The sequence below is a fragment of the Manacus vitellinus genome, unplaced genomic scaffold (genome assembly GCF_001715985.3).
Source record: "Manacus vitellinus isolate BGI_N305 unplaced genomic scaffold, ASM171598v3 scaffold_0_pilon, whole genome shotgun sequence".
NCBI lineage: Eukaryota > Metazoa > Chordata > Aves > Passeriformes > Pipridae > Manacus > Manacus vitellinus.
In genome coordinates, this window is record NW_021938789.1 from 42,033,713 (window position 1) to 42,056,136 (window position 22,424).

The 22,424-nt window shown below is 35.0% G+C and overlaps 1 protein-coding gene across 1 annotated transcript in view; it reads right to left on the reverse strand.

Moving 5' to 3' along the window:
* SEC24B (SEC24 homolog B, COPII coat complex component) overlaps positions 1–22,424 on the reverse strand; it is a 44,024-nt gene that overhangs the window by 15,931 nt on the left and 5,669 nt on the right. The window contains exons 3-11 of the mRNA XM_018072330.1: positions 16,071–16,256; positions 10,726–10,830; positions 7,640–7,720; positions 6,204–6,385; positions 4,421–4,605; positions 3,181–3,283; positions 2,206–2,332; positions 1,477–1,586; positions 409–521 (exon numbers count right to left, since the gene is read on the reverse strand). Of these exons, the coding sequence (XP_017927819.1) occupies positions 409–521; positions 1,477–1,586; positions 2,206–2,332; positions 3,181–3,283; positions 4,421–4,605; positions 6,204–6,385; positions 7,640–7,720; positions 10,726–10,830; positions 16,071–16,256 (1,192 nt within the window). The remainder of the gene's footprint in view (positions 1–408; positions 522–1,476; positions 1,587–2,205; positions 2,333–3,180; positions 3,284–4,420; positions 4,606–6,203; positions 6,386–7,639; positions 7,721–10,725; positions 10,831–16,070; positions 16,257–22,424) is intronic.

The following is a 22,424-nucleotide window of genomic DNA, read 5'->3' on the forward strand; positions in this document are numbered from 1 at the left end:
TTTAGTTCATTTTTGTTGCTCTTGGCAGAGGGGAACACTGCAGCGTATAGATCTTTGTACAATTAACATGTTGTTAGAAGTTATAGCTAAATATTTTTTACAGATAAGTAAGTAAATTATATGCAGATACACCTTTAATCACATTCAGGGAAGACAGTCCTCACCATGTAAATTGCTTCAGCAGCTGGGTTTTTTTTGGTTTTTTGGGTTTTTTTGGTGGTTTGGGTTCTTTGGTTGGTTTTGTTTTTTTAGAGATGTAAGCTGCATTTCAGAATTCTGGGCAAGTGAACTTCTGCTCTTTGGGGACAGGATGTTTAGACACTATATGCAAGTTTTTTTCAAAACTGTAAATTACTATTGTTCATAACAACATGTCAGCTGATTTGAAAAAACTGTTTATACTCTTACTTGTCTAGGTTTTCCAGCAATGACTGGCAGACTATTGTCAAATATCCAGCCTCCACTGCATTATGTGACACATCTAAAACAAATAAATATACCGCAGGCTGAGGAGGACGAAGCTACAAAGTAAAAAAAAAAATAAATAAAAGAATGTTTAAAAATCATATTCAAAGAAATGGTAAAATTGATTAATCATTAGAAAGGGAAGTGGGAAAAGGGAATACTTAGAAAAATGCAAAGTATACAGTATGCAATAAAAGCAATTTACTAAGAAACATGTGGATAGACTTAACCACAATTCCCACTGGTTAATAACTGCCATTTGTAATAAATATACAGTGTTATACTTCAGAAAAAAAATTTGATATATTAGTCCCTCCTTCCAACAGTCAACTCAGACATGACATTCATGAAAGATATGGAATTCACCCTTCTATACTCCACTGTTCTTTCAGTGTGATGCATTAAACAGGGTTAAAACATTCTACCTACAACCTTTTCCCAGCTCTGTAATGAGCTCTGTTTATTCACTTCCAAATGTCTCTGCTACAGTGTTTCAATTAAAAGACAAGAGAACAATTTATTTTTGCTGTTGTTAATAATGTCAATTATGAACAGGGCCTTTTCCCAGGTGTTGTTTAACTTTTTTGGAGACAAAACTACTATCACAGCAATTGTAAGCTGACTACTGATAAGAATAATTTCTGTCACAATGACTAACTGAAAATTTGAAGCTAAATTAATTTGCTTGTTATTCCATTATTGGTCTTTCAAAACCTCCTCAAAACAATGGGGAAAGCCAGAAATTACATTGCATTGGGTTCAAATCTGACTGTGACACATTAAACTAAAATGGATGACAATACACACTGAACTGACTTTAACCGACAAGCCTCTGAATGTCTGCATTAGCAAAAACTCAAAATATGAATTTTAAATAATCTTTAGTGTTAAGAGGACCTTCACAGGAAAATTAATACACACCACTGGAGCAATATGCAACATTAATTTCAAATGCTTTCATATTAAAATGCAATTGCTCTTGCTCAAGTTACCATGAAAAACGTTTTTTACCATGTAGTCTGAGGAAGCAATGAATTCCACTGTAGAATTTTGCACCTCTGGCCGTTTATGAGGCTCTCCATAAGACCGTGTCAGAGGATTATACATAAATTCTTCAGGAACTATAAAAAAAAAATGTAATACAGATTATATTTTTGTCAGCAAATAAAAAACATTATTGAAGCTACAAGCAAAGTAACGTGGACACATTTCAATTATCACAACAGGAAAAAATTCACATGACGGATACATAAAATGAAGGAACACTTCAAAGATCTCAAGCAACATCCAAGTGAAGTAATTGGAAAGAAAAGAAAGTTTATTTTAAATAGCACTACATCACAACTATAAAACACCAATGCAAATAGAGTATTTCACACCAAGCAGCAATCTGTATTGCTTCTCATAACCTCTGGCCTGGACTGCAGACAGTAGTAGCTGTCATCATGTTTCCATTTGCATATTGCAACAGCAGTCCATGGAATAAGCTGAATTCATTATACAAGTAATCAGCATTATCTGAATACATTTTCTTCATCTCCCACAAGACTGCAAAACAATCTTTTCCTCCAAAAGAATGCACAACACATCTGACTTAAGATGTTTTTTTAAAATCTCTGGATCATAAGAACACTGACACTTTAATCTACATTTTAATCTAAAGTCTCCTATGGACTGATATGATGCAAATGCTTGAAAGAGATACTATGAATGCAAGCATCTCCTGCTACAGAAACTTACCATCATTAACTCTATAGCACAGATTGCACTTCCACCTCCTTTGATCAATGAAAGAAACAAAAGGGTTGATATACGTCCTGCAGGATCTGCATCTTACTATTGTGCTTGATGTTATTACTGGTAATTGCTACAAAGAAACAATGGAAAGCTGTCACAAAGGTATATGATACATTTCGTGGAAATGTGCAGTAAATTCATAAAACCTTCATAAGACTACGTATTCTATCATCTTTCCTTTTAGCTTTTTAGTTTATTTTCATACAGAGTAATTATGATGCCTTACTAAAAATAACTTCTCCATTAAAATCAAAAGAAATAACATTTAATTATTGTCTCAATCTAATATCACAATCAAAGATGTAGTAAGATTTTAAATGAAAGTATTTTAAATTAGAGCTACTGTGCAAGAAGAATTATGAAAGACAGGACCACTTTGAGTGACTAAATATGACAGATAGAAAACTTTACACAAATAACACATATTTTATAAAAAGAAGTTAGACCAGACAGTCATTCACCTTTTTACATAAATACTAATAAATCAGATGGTGAGGAGATGCTTAACAGTTATAAATACATCTTCAATCTTGTACTGTGCTTACTTTCTGTTGAAAGCATTTATCAGGCCAGTAATACACTCAACATGAGCACAAGAGGGCTCTGTAAACACCTTTTCAAGAGCTACCTGACAGTTGTGAGCCCAACACACAGAGCAGTAATTCACTGCTTCGGAGAACCACAGGCAAGCGAAGATTTCCAACAACAAGGAAAAACTTCTCCAAAGCTTCTCCCTTATGAATTTCAATGAAGTAGCAATTTCAAGGCTTTTTTCCCCTCCTCCTAAGTCCCAAACAAGTTTTTGGTACTTCTGTTAAATTAGGACTTACAGTTCATTGTCATTTTTCGTTTGAATGAAAATAAGACAAAGGCACATATTAAATACACACTCTAAAAAAAAGAAGTACAAAACTTTACCGTTAGGTCCCTGAAGGGATGCAGCAACAAACCCAAAGGAAGTTTAGCTTTGTTTAACAAAGCCTGTGTTTGTGGAATATTTGTCAATGTACATCGAAATGAGCTGAAAGGAAATAAAAACATTATACTGAAAATGAAATTTTAAGAGATGTTAAAAACATTGTGTTAACACCAGATTTTAAGGAACTTAGAAATTTAAGAAATCCTGTGTTTTACAAAGTTGATTTAACAAACAAAATGCAAAGAGATTTAAAAAAAGGCCTCCTAAAGAAACAAAAAAACCCAGTCCCCCACTCCCCAGTTTAGCAGTTCAGCAGTGCAAGTATACCAACTTGCACCTAAGAATCAGAACTGCTTTAGGTACAACACTCAATGTAAAAATACGTATTTTTCTGTTCATTATAAAAATTTTTCCAATGAAGGAACTACAGAAGGAATATAGTATTTACTAATTCTCAGAAAGCAATATTCACATAAGAAAATGGTAGAAAAGGATCCCAAATACTGAGTAGAGTCAAAATCTTTTCTTTTGTGTAACATGGAGGATAGACTTCAAGATAATTTAAGGGACACTAAAAAAACCCAATGCAGAAATAGTGCTCTCCAAAGTGATCCATACTTAAGAATGATTTCTAGGCTCTCAGCTTTCCGATTTCTGTTTTCTGGTGGGACTGTGTGTTGTCACTAGAGCAGTAAGGACGCTGAGTCACTTTGGGGCAACAGAGAATACTTATTTTGGAATTACAAATAAAATCTTTGGGGAATAGCACTTGCCGTTGTACCCGGTTGGACTTGACTTGGGATAGTTGTTAATTAATTCTATTGTTAAATAGCATGTTAATCAGAGGTGAAAGGATACATTATTCAGTGTATTCAGGCATGATCATAATACTTTTCCAGAAAAAATCTCGTGCAATATTACAAAAATATTCTACTGCATAACGTTAAGGTATTTATTAAAACATTTTTTTTTAAATGGATAAAACAAGGTGAAGATTAAGCAGACTTCTCAAAATATTAAGAAATAAGCTATACTCCCGCTGCATATAATGTATTCTGATGGCAGGACAGTTTCAACATTTGTGTAAGGATGCAGAGGATAAACTCATTTTCAAGTGAAAGAGTTTTTATTAACTCATCACGACGATTTAAATTCAGGAGTCACTTTATACATTTTTTGACACTTTAATTATTAGTTACTGAAAAATGTAAGATACTGTTCTAGACACAGTACACTCACTCTGGACTGCAGTTTAATTTCCTAAGATCAGAATTCAAGTTAGGCACAGGTGCTGGAACTGAAGACACTGGCAAAATATTTCTATCATGTGTAAGGTTTACTGGTCTCAAGCTTTCTGGCTGCTGAGAATGCTGTAGACTTAAGCTTCCTAAGGAAGAGGACAGCTGGTTCACACCTGGATATTGCTGAAAAAGGTAAGAGCATGACAAACAGGTAAACACACATTCATGTTTAAATAACAACCTTAAACCTTCTTGTAGTCCCCTTTCTTCCAGACACATATTGAAAAAAGATACAGCAGCACTTAGTAACAAACCCAAACAAACAAGAAGAGGGTTGTATGGTAGAAATTTAAAGATGCTAAGACAAATGTGACATACCTTCTAAATATGTATCATCAGACAAAATTCAAATTCATGACACAAATCAACACAGGAAGTCAGTCACACATAATCCTTCCATCTCTCCAGGCATAAGAAAACAAATTACTAGAAAGGCTGACACAATTTCCGTCCCTGCACTCCGCAATGTAACTTTTGTTGCAATGTAACTTTTTCAAGTTACAGACACTGCTTTTATATATTTATTTTTAAACTAAAACCATAGAAGAGGAGAAAAGGTTAGGTTGGAAGGCACCTTTGCAGTCTGGTAGTCTAATCTCTAACTCAAACAAGGTTATCTTAAAAGTCAGCTTATGTTGTTTAAAAAAAAACTTGAAAGTTAGTTTAGACTTGTCGAGTTTTGATAATATCTAAGGATTAACAATTTCACGACACAATCTGTTCTACTGCTTCCCCACTCCATTCCTGAAGAATTTTCTCTTTATGTGTCCAACTAGAATTCACTTGCTGCAACTGCTGTTCTTCTACTGTGTGATCCTGAAAAGAGCCTACCTGCATCTCACATTATAGTGAAGATGAAGCCAATCCTTTCAATTTAAAAAAACCCAACAATGAATAATTTCTTCCAGGTCACATTTTACATTACCTCTGTAATGTTCCTGGATATTATATAGTAAGTTATGGTACTACACTCAGATCACTAAGGAATTGTGATCACCTACAACAGCAGTTTCACTCTATTTGCCAGCTGGCCCTTATTTCAGAAAGTAAGATTTGTAAATCAGTACATTTCTTTTTGTTGACCTCTTCACACATACATTTCTTTGCACTGCTTCAGCATTTCTATTTTTCCTCAGTGTCTGTCTCTTCTTCAGATTTCACTGCACTCAGGTGATTCACATGTATGACAGGAGTCAGGTGATTGTACATGATTTCTTGGGTGTTTGGTGCTCTCTTTGCCAGGAGAACAGAGCAGACGCAGTCAGCCTGCCCCATCACACACGCAGCCAGCACAAACTCTACAGGGCTCTTTTATGTGGACCCTTTGCCATGCCTTGCTCATGAGGTCATTTAATGCTTGAGATCATAGCCTATAGTAGTGCTCGAATACATGCAGATCAAGTACTTCCTTATGGTTTCCTATCAGTGATGTTCAGCTCTCTGAAACACCAAACCTTAAAGCTGTGGATGCTGCTAAGAACTGCTGAAACAAACTTGTTCAGCTTAACTACTTCGAGGCACACTTAAAATTTTCATTCAAAAGCCTTCCAATGAGTTTAGATCCAGAACTACGACATCAATATTATACTTAACATTTGTTGTCTCAGAAATTTTAAAAATAAAATAGAAAATATGAAAATAAAAGGAGAAATACATCATGTAGAAAAAGGTTTTCCAAGGAAGTTATTTGATGACGTAACTTTTCAATTAAAAATACAAACCTGTGGATAGTGTTGAAAACCAGGATGGTGTCCTGGATTACTGGGCTGCACAGGAGTAGTTGGTGTTGCATTTTGGTAGCCAGGCTGCAGTGCTGGATATCCATAACCAAAGGGTTTTGAAGCTTTTGATGTTTGCGGGACTGATGGAGCAGGAACTGGACTGCTGGTCACAGAACGTGTATCTGAATGGACAAAAGAAATCACACAGAAGGTACTGAATATACTTACTATTTCCTTCTTAATTTAAACGTAAATTCCTAAATGCTTTACAAACAACATTTCCATTTGTAAGTGTTTTCATTACCCATCTAGTTATTTTTCTGCACTGAAAAAAGCAATTAGCAAGGAAGATTACTGCAATTGCAGTGACAAAGATGACATATATGGGAAAATGACCACAGACTTATAGTCACTACTAACAAAATGTTACTTTACAAAAAGAGGCAACCTGAAAAGTACTTCAATTGAATAAAAAAAGAAAAAACCTCTTAGAACCACATTTTATTACAACATATATATTTGATATAAACCACAAGAGACCATTCATGCTTAGTCTCTGCTCTACCACTTCTGAATACTGTCAAACATAAGGCTAAAATCATTCTATAGTTCTACAGTGACTTCATTAAAAGTTGTATCTACATTTAGAGAATAGTTTGGTCAGATGAGCCTTATGTTTTCACAGTATTATAAGTGGTAGAGGAGAAATTATGCATAATTGGTCTCTTTTGCAGTTTATAACTCTGATGAAAGTTTGTCCTGTATATCCCTGCAGCACCGGGATATAGAAAAAAAAGAGCCAGAGGGGTAGGCCTTCCAAATTAATCCAATTATCATTTAAAATACTGGCTAACATACTTTGAATAGCATCTTTTCCACTTGTTCTTAATATGGCAGCTCTACAGATTTCAAGACCAAGGCAGTCAGTTAGCAAGTTCCTTTAGAAACAACCTGACAGTTCTGATATCTTTAGAGTTAAAAATTAGCAAAATAGCAGCCATTTTCTTTAAATGAAGAAAAAGAGAAGAAGAAAACCTAGTCCAAGCATCTCTGCAAGCTGATATTGTTGGTGGTGTGTTGACTTCTGTGGTGTGTGAGTCACTATTAGAAGCTCCTACTGTCAACACAATCAGGCATACAGTATGATCTAGAGAAAGATGCTGCTTTCACATTTAGCATGTTTTCAGTACTACCCTCAATACTATAATGGAAAGTATGACACGATTCAGGTAATTTTTCTTAAATGGTTATGTCAGCTTCAACGTTCAAACTGTGAAGTGACTAAAAAAGGCATGTATGTTTTCTCTGATGATTTCCCTCATTCCTTTCATAGGCATTTCCTTTCATCTGCTTGTTAACTAACAATAAACAACACCAGAAACAATAAAAAACCACGTTTAAGTATTTAAATAAACAATTCAAAATAAAGAGTTTACCTGGATAGCCACCTCCTTCCAGGGCATCATAATTGTTCAGAACAGGAGAGGCACTGCTTGTAGTAGAAGAACTATCAAGTGCTGGGGGAGGAAAGCAGTTTAACTTTAGGTACTTCAGAAATGCCAAACTTTTGATAAATAAGAGACTGAGAATTTTTTTCTTAAAATTTTGATAAGAAACTGTCAAGAAAGATCCTAGAAAAAAACCCCACCACTTCAGTCCTAATACATGAAGACTATTACCACTGCAAAAAGGAGAGGGAGGAAGATATAATTAACAAGATATTAAAAAACAAACAAGGACATACTCAACAAATAGCAAGAGAGATTGACAGGAAAAGGACAAAAACAATGAAAAAAATTCTTTCTTGAAATAAATTTTTTTTCTATTAAACCAAAAGCTCTTTCTAGAGTACCTCAACTGAAGCCATGCACATTTTAAAAATATCCATTCATGACTTTCTTCACAACTGCAAACAGCTGAAGATTCCCATCATCTTCAGAGTGATTATGCACCATCCCCACCTTCAAGCCAAACTGTCAAGTATTTAATTCTTCCCTCCTTTATGTCCTGTTGTAATTCACAGCTTGGTTTCCTTTCAATCTAAAGTTTCTATTTTCCATTATCATTGACAAGAAGTCTCAGCTTCAGTCAGAATAAACAATTACTTTTCGTTCACCCAAAAGTAAAAGTAACTATGTAAAAGTAAGTACCAAAATTTAACTAGACAATATAAAAAAAGCACAATGAGCACATACATAGCTGTTAGTACTAAAGAAATTCTTACTGCTTACTTTTTAGTTCGACCTATGCATAGATCTTCAATATTTTATTGTAAAACATTGCAAACAAAAGAATATTTGAAAACATCTCTTCCAATGCCATTTCAGACACATTTCCAAAGAAAAAGGGCCGAGGAGATAAAATGTATCTGCTCCTTAAAGCACATGAAGTCATGAAGTCTGACAGAAAGAAAGAGTCTATTTAAGAATTAAAATTAAAAAAAAAAAAAGAGAATCACATGTATAATTTTTGTGGCAGAACAGACTCGAAAGATTCACTGATACTGTTCTACTCAGAAGGATCAACCATGACCATGCATTCCATTGCAAAGCTGAAAATATTTCAAGGGAGAACTTCAGTGGTGGGACATTTGAGATTCGATTGCCCTTCAACTGAGATTTCCAAGAGACTCCTACCTATGAAACATAACATCACTGACATTTTGGACACAGCAATACCATGGCACCATCATGACGGTATAGATTATTTTTGAGCATTTCAAGCACTTAGCTAAGTGCCTTTAAAGCACTTAGCTAAGAAACAGAAATACTATTAAAATAATACCCCAATACTATTAAAAAACCCCATAACACTAAAAATAATATATTATTTAAAATAAAATTTAACACTGTGACATTGATACAATCTTAGTTTTCAGATTTTCCCTCTTTTTTAAATCCTGGAGGATTTTATCTTTCTATTCTAGAAACTGAAGGAAACAGGATTCCTTACTTTGTTCCCTGAGCAGGAACTTTTAAAGTAGGGCTTTTAAAGCTTTGCTATGTCCTACTACAGAAAACCCAAAATATACCTTTGTTAAGTCAACAAAAAACTTGAGAAGCTGCACAATCATAAGCAACCCATCTATTTTTCATAAAACCGCTGTGACAGTCTGAGCTAGAAACCTGTCTACTGAATCTGTTTAGGACTTAACATTAATTGCTGGTGACAGGATGCTTATTAATCAGGTAGCCTATGTATTGAACCTGGGTGCCCCTTCACTCTTTTCCAAAAGATAAATTTAAATACAACGATACTGCCAAGGCTACAAGTTTTAGTGAAGTACAGAACTTGAGAGAGAAAGATGGTAGGGAGTATGAAACTTTGTTTAGGGAACAACATAATAAGAGAAAGGTTACAATCAATAGAAAAAAAAAACACAATCGACGCATCCTTTGACAGAAACCTCGGCATGGGAACCCAGCACACTGTTCTTAATTACGATTGAATGTCATAACTGTTTTGCTCCATTCTTCATAGAATTAGTATGAGTACACTAAGCTATTTTCACAGTATTCTAGTTGATGATTTAATTATTTTAATAAAATTCTGAATAATATGGCACTTATTTTGTTTTCTGACTAGTTACAACATGAATTATAAGCTTATAGGAAAAGCTACAAAAGTTTGCTATTCCAAATCAATACTAAAAGCCAGCACACACAAACAGGAGCAGTATATCAACACAAGGTATGTGCTATTACTTCAATCTATCAACAAGGGTAGTAGTCTAATGCTTCTCTCAAAAAGCTTTTTACACTCATATAGACAGTAAAGACTTCTATAAGCTCAAAGAAAAAATGTTACCATAATTCAAGAAACTAAGGTGAGAAGAAATATCAAACTCACAAAACCAAGCCATTCTGACAAAACACAGGCAGAATCCTTGCAATCAAGTACGTAATATATTTCAATCTATCAGCACAAACTTCTTAAAAAGTTTGATTTTTTTTTAAGTTTTCCTACAAAGCAAGCAGATTAAAATTTAACCTATATGCCTGACCATGGAGATATACCTTAGAAGGAGAAAAAAAATCCAGCACAGATTAATTTACTGTCATATAAAGCATGCTTACTACCTTTCAGTATTGACTTTACTACCTTAATTGTCAGAGTTCCCTATGCATAAAATGAGAAAAAAGGTAAACACTTGTTTAATGTATGGTATCTCGTTGCTTAACATAAGCAATTATCAGTCTAAGTTCTACAGCTAGTTAAGAGTTTAAAACCCATTCCAAATCAAAATATTAAAAATGTGAGTCTTGCAAGTTGTGAATATTACTTTGTTAGATCAATAAAATATCAGATATTAATATGACCAAAAAAAAGACCCATTTGTTGGCCACTGAACTCCTTTTCATTTACTACACTAGTAACAGTTGGGAAATTTCTAGTTAACTTGATACATGATGAGTCAGAGTGATGTTTTGTCTTAAAGGAAGAAAAAGTTTCACGGGATGGAAATATGGAGAAAACCTTGAGTAAGAAGAGAACAAGATACTGGTGTAAAGCTAAAGCCAACCTGCTTCCTCATCCTCCTCATCCTCTTCCTCATCATCTGAACTTGATGACAAGGGAGCTGGTGCAGAGCTAGCTTGATTATTAACATATCCACCATACTGCATGCCTGTGAAGTGGAAAGCACAAACATAAGAGTCAGACAGACAGGAAAGACGAGAAACGAAAGTCACAAATCATTGCATTAAAAGTGAGAGAAATCAGTTGTTCTACAGAAAATCCCAACATGCAAAAAGTTAAATCTACAACCCTAGAAGCAATTTTTAGTGGGCTAGTACAGCAAAGTATTAGTAGCACATGGAAGTTGGCAGAAAACTTTATACGTGTGTATGTGTATCAGGAAGTTAAACACAGACTTCCTATGTATCTATTTAATATCAGTTTGTCCACTGGGATACTTTCACAAATTAATACAAAGAAATGAATGAGTTATTTCCAGATAAACTCAAATTATGTCATGAAAATGTTTAGTATTAACTTTTGCTTGGCACACCTGCCCCTTTTAAGACCAAAATACTTCATGCTGGAATTCTGAACACTGTCAGAAATGAATGAAATATACTGCTGTTGCCACATGCAAGAGTACAAACACACATAGAGAGAGCACAACACAATCAGTGAAAATTAAGCTAAGTAAACCTGAAAATTTGGGTTGTCTTATTTTTAAATTAGTGCCTAAATTCAGACTTACAGACCCATATTTAAGCACCTAAATACACTATTCACTTCTAATATCTGGAGACAATGCAACAACAGTTAACTGCTGTCACCTTCAAAGCACAACCTATTAGATTTTTTTGGTGGTTTTTAATTTGTTTGCTTTTATAATATCTACTCTAAACATATGTGAACAATACACAAAACCAACACACAAATATACCATTTTAAAACAGAGTAAAGCATGCAGCAATGGCTTATAATTTCCTACATGTTATTGATGCAATTTCAGCATCTCAAAGAAATCTTAAATTTCTCTTGTAAAAAGGCAGCGTTAGTAAGGATTTTAAATATGCTTGTAGTCAGACAGTGATATCCTAAAAAAATGCAAGTGATCACTGTTTGTCTCTTAGCAATCTAATGGATTGCTATGGCAAAAAAATATCCTAATTCTTCAAAACTCTTCAAAATTTTTCAGATTCTTAGGAGTTTGAGGTTTTTTTCCCCTGTAAAGCACTGTGGTACCACTGAGTAGAATTCTTGATTTTAATACTATAAAGCACTAGAGAAGTGTCATGTTATGCATAATCTGAAACCATCCTGGTAAATAACAATATCCCGATCCACCACTGAAATCAACTATATCAACCTTTATTTTGTTTAAACTGTGGGCTATAAATGCTGTTAGGTTCATGGCTTTTTTTAAAAGGGTTAGCAAATGAACCCAAGAGGAGCACTTCAATTTCACTTAAGAAAAAAACAAAACAGAAAAAAAGACAGAATCAAGGTGAAGAGTATCTATTCAAACACCTGAAGAAAAAAGAAAAGAAAGCAGAACTATATAACAATATTCTTGAGAAGCTGAACTTTCATAGAGACGTTAGTGCAAGAAAAGAATGACATACTCCTTTATCTACTGCATTAATACTCATACAATTCCAATAAAGTTCTTCCATAATTCAAGTAGTCACAATGGTGAAGGCAAAATCATCTCAAGTGGAACTGAGGACATACAGTATTTCAGTTTTTCCATACTGCTAAAACACAGGGATAATTTGACTGATTTCTAGTCTCATCTATTATGAAGTTTACTGGATGCACTTGATAAGAAGAATACAAGAAAATCATTCCCTGTGCAAAAACAGACTACAGCTAAGGAGACTGTGTCTTTTCTCAGGCCTGGGAGAGCTACCAAGGAATAAGACAAAACAACTGCATTATTGTGGAGGAGAAAAAAAACAAGTTGAAGTAATTAACATGCAAGTAAAAGGGAAAAAAAGTCAGGATGACAAGAAGAAATGCAGTGTAACAGAGAGAGCCAAATTAAAAGAAGATGCACACAACGTGAGGGTGCAAAGACAGATCTCTAATAAATATCACTCACATAGATAGGAAGGAGAAAGAAAGGATATCTACCTGGAAAGTGCATGACAATGCAAAAATTCCAAGCATGCGCAGATGAGAGAAAAGGACTGAATTAGTCATTCTACTCATGTTACTTTGAAGTCTTCAGACTATTTCTTTGAAAAAACCAAAACAACCTTCTATTTCTAAAACTCCCCTTTTTCCAGTTACTGTACACTAACATAAAGGATGCAGCATGTGTTCAGAAAGAATACAGAAAAAAAAGAGATTAAAAATACATGCTAGTGACACAGAAGTTTAGGAATCATGAACTATGTCACTGTGATTCCTCTGGAGGCAGGGATGGTTTATCAGCCTTACGAGTTTGCATAGATTTATTTTTATTGCCAACAGTACCACAATTTTCTGCCTTTAGGATACTCCTATGTTGTGCTAGTACAACTGTCCAGAAAAAAAAACCAACCCTGAGTTTAAAAAGTCATTCTCAGGTGGAGAGGATGACCCATTCTAGTTCACTGCCCAGCAATGCTACTAATAGATCAACACAGGGGACAAAACAAATTGAAGGGCAAAACGGGTGGCTGCAGACAGCAGTTCCAAGTGCCATCATGTGCCTAATCATATTTTCTGTTGTGACAACTCAGTTCTGCTTAGTATCTTTTACATATTTGCCAATAACGTTAAAATCGCCCACTTTTAAAACTGCAAAAGCTAATTTTGAAACCATTATTTATTTTGAGTCAGGTTATTCCATAAATCTGACTCAAAATGCAACCACATAATTTAAATCATCACAAATTTCTTGGACTGGAAATTTCTAAACCCTGTGACCGCTGTACCTGTAATATAACAATTTTGCACTCTAAGGCTTTATCCCACTACAATTTACAGACACATAGAAATATAGGTGAGAGGACTCAGAAGATAAACTGGTATAATGACTTATTTGCCCATGAAATAACCCAACTATTTACATATTTAAAGTTCAATCACCCATGTCACAGAAGACTTTAAAACATAAAGTGCACATTTTATATGGTTTAAGTTTCTTAATGGAGGCCCCACCAAAAATAACAAATGAAATAACTACATGCAAATACAAACTATATTTTGAAGTTCTTTAACTGTCTCTACTCATAGCCCTCATATTTTCAACCAATTTACTACAGCATTAAGATCTTAATATTAGAAACAGCAGTTCATACAAAATGAGCCCTCCTCTTCTCTGTTCTTAAACTCTTTGTTTTAGATTAGTTTCATTTACTCATCAGCTCCACTCATCAACATAAAACCTGAGGAAGTCTACAAATAACATCCAGAGAGGACACAAAATCTCAAGGTTTATGTCTGCGATGCTGTTTTCAAGTAAATTAGTTTATTTGCATCAAATTTGTATGCATAGTTATGTAAGATTAAACAGGCTTTAATACATTTTAAGGTTTATGACCTGTTAGGACACAGCCAAGTAAACAACTAGAATTTTTAAATTCTGTATAGGAATGCGCCAATAGGAGCCTAAAATAATGAAATCCACTTTAAAAATTAACTCCAATTGGTTTTGGAGAACGCTTTCGTGCAGACAATAGTATTCTATAGTAATTAAAAAAAAAAAAATCAGTCCATCTAATCTCTTCATGAGAAAGACACTTGGAATTCTAACCCAGAAAAATATTCAGTATGTGTGTTCTATTTTTTCAGTACGTTCATTTCCACAAATAAATTTACCACGTTTAACTACTGTTTAAAAAATATTACAGGAGCACAGTATGTATTTCAGACTCCTCAAATGAAACTAAGGAAGAGTCTGAAGTCTTCCAATGCTCATAAAACCATACGTAAACATAGAAAGATACGTGTGCAATGGCATGTAAATGAATTTATTATTGATTATACTGATGTAAACAAAACTAGATCAATACAAACTCCTGACAACTTATCTTTATAATGCTGACATACTGTTGGTTTTAAAGTGTGCTCATTCAGCTATGTATTGCATTAACCTTCACTTAAATGGAAGCATTTGAACTTAGTGAAGAATTCAGCAGTGACCGCAGTGAACTGTAGTTACTGTACCAGGTGTTCACACATTTTACAGGAATCACTGCAAGAACATACACATTGCAGGCCAAGGCAATCACAGTTAAACAGCTAAAATCCTTTTTCTCATTAGAAACATGGTTTGCTATTTCTTTGGAAGATGAAGCAATATATTTTTTCTAGCAAGCACACCTACAACACAAATTCTACCTATCACCAAAATCAATCATAAAACTGTGCAAGAACCACAGTTCCAGAATTTGATTTATTTTTCTTAGAATGGTACACTGTACATAGAACTTTATAGCAATGAAAAATTATTTTTTTTGCCTGTAAGATATACAGCGATGATTCACAGAAAACTTATATTCTCCATTCCACCAGAAAAAGAAGGAAATGGAATAAAAGGGGTAATTTAGATATTTATGTCAGAGGATTTTGAAATTTAAGAATAAAAAAATATGCTGTGACAATCACACATCGTACTTTTGAGAATTATTTTGAACATTAGACATATCACATTTTTCTGGATAAAACTAATGCCTGCTTCCACCTCTCACACACAGTTCTTTACCTATAAGAATTTCAAATTCTGAAATTATCAAGAGAAAACATGGACAAAAAATGTGCAGTAAATTAGATTTGGAATACTAGATACAGAAACATAACAATCAAGAGGTAAGTCAAAACATCAGTCTAAAATTAAAATGACTGAAGAAGGGTCAACACCCAACTGATTCTTTGTCAAGATGATACCAACATCAGAATAGGAAGGAGCTTGTACAAAAACTGTTTTCCCACAAGAACTCTTGCAGCATCTTTTCATGGGCAGTTACAGCTATGGAATAAAACAATTCAATCAGTTTGAACTTAATACTCAAACTCACTGTTTCCCAGTGCAAATTGCTAATTTACACTTCATTTTTCAATACAGACTAATTACAAAAGCTACTTTTAAGACCACCTTCTAAGAAGTTAAAGTAACGAGCAGCTTTTTAGAAGAATAAGGGAACTAAAAGAATGGGTTTCTGAGCAGGAGACATGTGAGACTGCCAACAAGACAAACAAGCCAAAGACAACATATGGACAAAGAAAATCAAATGTTAAGTGCTAAGAGAAGCTAGAACCAATGTGACGTAGAACAAGAACACTAGGGGAGCCTGATGAGAAGCAAGAAATGTGCTCCAGTCAGACAAATACAGAAAAGCAGCAATAAAACTTCCAGCATTCACGTGTGCATGTGGAACAGAGCAGAAGTCTGTACTTTAACTTCCCATTCCCATTTAGTACCTTCCTGAAGGGCCAGCTCTGGTGACTGTGTAACAGATGGTGAAGATGATGGCTGTGAAGAGAGGCTTGGAGCAGGTGACCTTACTGACGAGACCACAGCAGAGGAAGCAGATGTTCCAACCCCAGGCTTGGTAAATGGAACATTCTGGCTCACTGAGTGCACGGGCTGTGAAGAATCAATGCCACCTGAAAACAACAGCAGAGAGCAGGAACCCTTTGTATGTACTTGCACAGACAACTACACAACACAAGCAATCACATTCGATTTCACAGTAACTACAAAAAACAGTACAATACTTCAAAGAGAGATGCCTTCAAACAGTATATATGGACAGGTTGGTTGCTTCTAAAAATTAAATATCTGTAATGCTAAAACTCCGTTATAATGAACAAACTGCTCTGTCAACTAACAGCAAAAAGGAAAGCATGATGCAGTAAGATCCAGACTAAGCAGAAGCTAATTTTTGATACATGCCCACAACTTTATGCTTTTACAAGTTACTCTTCCCAGTTAAGCAGAATGTAGTCTATCTGAAATAACTCCCCCTCAACATCCCTCCCACAGACAGGAAACCTCAAAGTCTGTTGTGCAGCAGACCAGTACTCTGCCTCCTTCATATTGCTGGCATTTTGCAACTTTGGTACTCAATTATGAGACCCAGATTCCAAGCAGTCTGTTTCAATCAACCCTGAGTACTCCAAAAACTTCTGATGTGTTTTAGATATCTGGACTAGAGACAATCTGCTTTAAAAAAAGTCAGATTAATGCTTTGAGAGATTTGACACAGTTTGGTTGAAACTCCTATCAGGTAAGGACAACATACTTCATTAAGTTATCTCTTAACTAAGGGTCGTTCTTTGCTTAGAAACTGAAAAAACTCATATTATGTGATTCTTTCTAGAAAAACTCTGACAGACCAAGCTGTTAAAAATAAGAACAGAAAGGAAATGGTTTGACCAATAATACTCAGTAAACAGACACAGAAATTAAGCAAGAACAAAATTCACCATGTACTCATTAAAGTTACAGAATTCACTAGAGGATGCAGAGGTAATATTAACTTTGCTTCCTCTGCACATAGAGTTGTGTAGTTCATCGAGTCCCTGACTTTTCCTTTAATAATGGAGGTGACATCTGGAAGAACTTTATGGGCAGGTTGAGGTTGTTGAGGTCTCCTTTAGAGGGTGAAGAAGTGGCTTAAAATGATCCTTCTGTTTTTCTTGTTTACAGTCAAAATTAACAGCAAACATTTTCACTATCTTAATGGAACTTTTATATATTTTGCAATTTTCAAATACAATGCTGAGCACACATGCAGTCTTTTCACAAGTGTTATCAAAATCAAAATTACGTATTTTCCCAACACACATACAATTTTCTATTAAATGTATTTTTTAATTGAAATGTACTTGCTATAACCTCTGTTTCTACACATTGTCTTGCAGATTTTCAACGGCAGCAACACCTGTCAGCAGAAATGTTCTTATTAGAGTGACTACATAGCTTTCTCAAGCAAGATATGCAATTAAAACAAGGGAATTTCTTTGCCACATTAACGTGCTTACCCAGGCTTTGTATCAGAGAGTTTTCTGTAGGGTTACGGTATTTTCCATACTTCAAGTCAATAGAGCAGTGCTTGCAGCACTGCTGTAAACAATGCTAAATGCTACAATATCTGTGTCACACGCTCAAAGCCAAATAATAACTTCCTGCCAAATACTATTATCTATTCTCAAACAAAGGTTATCCAATATTCTTCAGAAGTACATGGATCTTTAAATGTATTGTAAAAAAAAGTTTTTAAACTCCAAGCAAAAAAATGTATTCTTTTCTCTGTACAAAAATCCAAGTTGCAAAATTACATGTTAAACAGTATTTGAAGACACTGAAGTTTTTGAAAGCCATAAGTAACCAAGGAAACACTCGGACAAAGTTAGTACTTAAAAATACATTGTTGGTAACTATCATCACATGAAATAATCTATGGTTAGAGAAATTACGCTATCAATTTTTTTTCCTCTGGTCAGTAAACGATTGCATGTAAGTCTGTCATATATAAGTACTGATCAATTTAGGATGCCTTATTTTAGCTCAAGACAAAGCTACACTGAACACCGGTTTAGAGTACAAGTTTCCCATCAGCTTATCCAGGACAAACACAATCAGGCCATAAAATATTCCCACCAGCTGATACCATGAGAAGTCAAGGAGTTTTGTCAGGTTGTGATAAATATAAAATCCATTCTCAGTGACACAGTATTTTCTGTTTTTCACATTCAACTCCTCTCCCCTTCAATGTGCACTTATGTTTTCCCCTTATGCCTCTCAACCATTAACATCTCTTGCACTAATAATGATCAAGTATAAATACCTACAGCTAAAAGCTATGTTACAGAAAGAATCTGCACAACTGGGCAAATTAGCAGTGCAATTCGTCATTTTTCCCTACACATCATCACAAAGTTGTTTAATTTCTCACATGAGACCTACAGGTCATAGCTAAAAAGCTTATCACCACAGTATCTTCTCAAATTTTCAGAAGAGATGCAAGTCATCCTTTTTGAGTTGCTCCAGCTGCAATATTGATTTCCTGCACCCAACATAACATACAATTTCTAGTGAGAGATGCACCACCTTCCTGCAGCTTGTTTTTTAACAGCGTTCTATTTCCCCGACTTTACTCTGTACTGGCTGCAGTCCTTCCCCTTTTTTCAACCACACCTGTATTAGCAGATTTACAGGATTATAGCCTGCATTCCTAAGAAACTGGGGCAGCAAGGACTTTACATCCTGCTCTGACATAAGGGGAAGTATGCGCACGAGATAATGAAATTAAGAGCGTCTCCTGCTCAAGCAGACTGTCCGTGCCAGGATGCAAAGAAACCCATACCAGCCACCTGCAGGAGGAGTTCTCCATCTCCCTCTCCTCAGGGAGGAGTCCAGTAAAATTTAGGCATTCTGGCTGACATCCATGCTGACTTGGAAAGTACCAAGAATAAGCAAAGTGCACTGATTTTAGCTGAAATAAGCTGGAAAAAACATTAAAGAAAGCTACTGACCTAGAAAGACAAAAGGCCTAAATACAAAGTATGTTATTTACATAGCATAACAACACTCCTGGACAGATTGTTACCAACACTGTTCTGCTGAAATACAGAATTTAAAGCTAGAGGAGGATGATTCTGCAGGATGAAACTAGTTTAAACCTCCAAGGAGGAGAAAAATCTCAAATTAGAGATATTTATATTCTACTTTATACTTCCTAAAGCAAAGAAAATTATCCTCACTGGTTATTATTCCTCAAAAGCAGTCAAATTCCAGGAAAAAAATAATCTTAAAATAAATTTATTTTCTTCTAGTGAAAAGCTTCACTGAAAATACTTCAGCTATTTCAGATAGGGGCTGTCAAAGTTTTAGAAAAAGATTTTGTTGCAGTTGTATGTCCTTAGTACATGACACACAGCAGTTCAGGGGTTTGATCTTAGTAGATTCAGCATTTTGGGGACTTTGCAAGGCCATATATAAAACTGGATTATTAAAGCAACGAAATAAAGTCCAATGCTCACGACCTTTTGATTCAGGTAAAATATAATTCAGCAATCAAACAACTTCTGAAAACTCTTGCCAGCCTAAGTTTCCCAAGTAAGTCCTGTTTGAACACAGAGATTTTATTAAAAACACATAATTCTTCTACATAAAGAAAGTTTCACTCTCATCACAGATGAGAATGCTCACTGATTGCACAAAACTGCTACTGAAAAATAGCTTAAGACAGTAGTATTCTGACTGATAATCCTCCTGTGATTTGTTTATTTATAATTCAAGGCTTGTAAGGGTTCATCTTCCACAGCATAGAAGAAATGATGGCAAACTGTTTTATTGGTACCCTGATTAATAGTAGGATACTGTAGCAAAATTTCTTTACACAGTCACAGGCAGCAGCACATTTATGAATTTCAGTGTTAACTTTTCTTTTTTTCCAAGTAACTTTGCTAAAAACTGCACACAGAACAGACAGCAACTGTTTTCCATCATTGTTTCCTTCCTGGAGAACAGCAGGGACGATGAAATACTCAGAAAAAAATTCCTTCTGACAAATCATTCATGATTTCTTTATGTTTCTTGTGTATTGTACTCGGACACTCTCCAAGGATGTACAAGAACTGGCAAGTAATTTTCAAGATCTAACTCCTTTTTTTTAAAGGCTGTAAACAATTAGAATACTATCTATAAAATTACTCCACCCGAGAACAATAAGACTGCACTGGGAAATATTTAAGTGAGATATCATGGGAGGCAGTTTGTTCAGCCACAGACAAATGGTTTAAAACAGTTTCAAGTGTTTAAAATGTAGTAATAAACCTGCCCAGCTCTTCCTTCAGCCTAGCTATCAGTTGCTATCTTTACTTGTTCTTTCACAGTCAGTAAATACAGAATCATTTGTGTGCTGAGGTTACACCAGGATTCAGAGGGAAGAGAAAAAAAATTATTTTCCAGATAAATCAGTTCCACAATCCAGTCCACTGTGCAAGCTTTTATGTCCACACAGGCATGCTTGCATCAGCAGCTTTACAAGCTCAGGAAGAGTCTGAGTGTGGTTTAACTATTGATGCCCACGGTCTGGCAAACAAACCGAATACTGCAGTGTTATTCAAGTAAAACAAACAGTGGTTCAGTGTTTATTTTCATAACTGCAAAGTGTGTATCCATTACACACCACTAACACAGCCAATTTTATCATTAATTCTTTGAAATTCAAGTGTAATATTACTACATTTTCTTGAGGCCATGCACTAACTCAATCACCCAGTCGAAAGCAGCACTGAGTGGTTCAGAAATAAGACTACCTATTGCTCATATTTCTCTTCATGGTCTGATCAGCTCCACTGTTCCACCTTTAAAACAGTTGCTCCTCAAGAAAAATATTGCTATGAACAAATCACGGATTTCAAAACACCTCCAAAGGAAATAAAATTAATAAGCATTGAAATTAAAAAGTTCTGTAAATGAAACACTAACAGTTTGAACAAACAATAAGTTGTTTTCATATATCTACTGCAAATTGTACTATTCTGGAATTATATCTGCATTCTGTGAAGTCCAGCTGCAGATTCCACATTCAAAGATTCAATTTTTTTTGGTCAGAGTTTTACATCTCCTGTCCTTGAAAGAATTAATTTTTATGCTCAGTCATGAAATGCCACTAACTTAGAAGCTTTTCAAGGAGCTCCCTATTTTTCTTTTTTAATCCGTATTTTGTTTCATGGTTTTAAAATATTGAAGAAGATCAGACAGAGCCCCTCGTCAAGACAGAATTCAAATCTACTAGTATTCAAAGTAATAAAACTGAGCTAAGGATGACACTCTACATCTTAGTCTGGGGCAGGGGAAAGTAATATTGAAACCAAATTCCAGCTATGGATTGAATGAGCTTGATTCAAGCTTAATTGCTTTCCCAGACAAAGCTTTACCATCATCAAGGCCATGTTCTTTCCTAAGTCCTTGGTCTTAGAAAAACCTCAGCTACAAGAACTCCTAAAACAATTTCAGTGTTACACTATAATCTGAAATATGTAGCACAAAAAGGAAACATTCTACAGTTCTTTTAGTAGCAAGCCATAGTCTGGCACAGTACAGAAGTCAAAACTGCATGAAGTCAGAAAATTCCCAGCGTAGAAAGAAAACAAGATTCTTCCTGCAGGTGCTCTTGCTCTCTCAGCTGCAGACCGAGATGTTTCAACGTGGAGGCACTCCCACATCTCTGTTCTTTTCCATGCTTCCTACTAAGTACTACCTACCTCATGAACTTGTACTAAGTTTTCCTATAAACAGAAGCGAGGGTTGAATGTACTTGCCCTTGGCTGGCACCTTCACAACTTCATTCTCTATAGCATCTCTCTATTCATCCATACTAATACCATTAAGTTGTTGCTTAGAACACTCAGCTACAACTTCCTCGTTCAAATGCTTATCAAAAATATTAATTAAAAAAAAAACCAATTGCCTCCAAACCCATGTAGGGTTCCACTTTTTTCTGAACTTTGTGAAAAATGCACGTGTGTTCACTTGGGCAAAATTTAAAGGAACAACTTAAATCATGACTTAAAAAAATTATCTAGCCAGAAAAGGAAAAAAAGTATCTTTGTGATTAACTGACATATTTCAGAAATTATACACTCATTCACAATTGCATGAAAAAACTCCCTTCTGAGGCCACTCACATGAAAAATACACCAACAAACTAAAAGCATTCTCTAAATAGTGTATCTATATAAATTCTGTATCTCTCAATAGAAACATGTAGTCTCAATAGAAACATGTAGCTGCTATTGTGAGGACTGAGGCAACCAAAT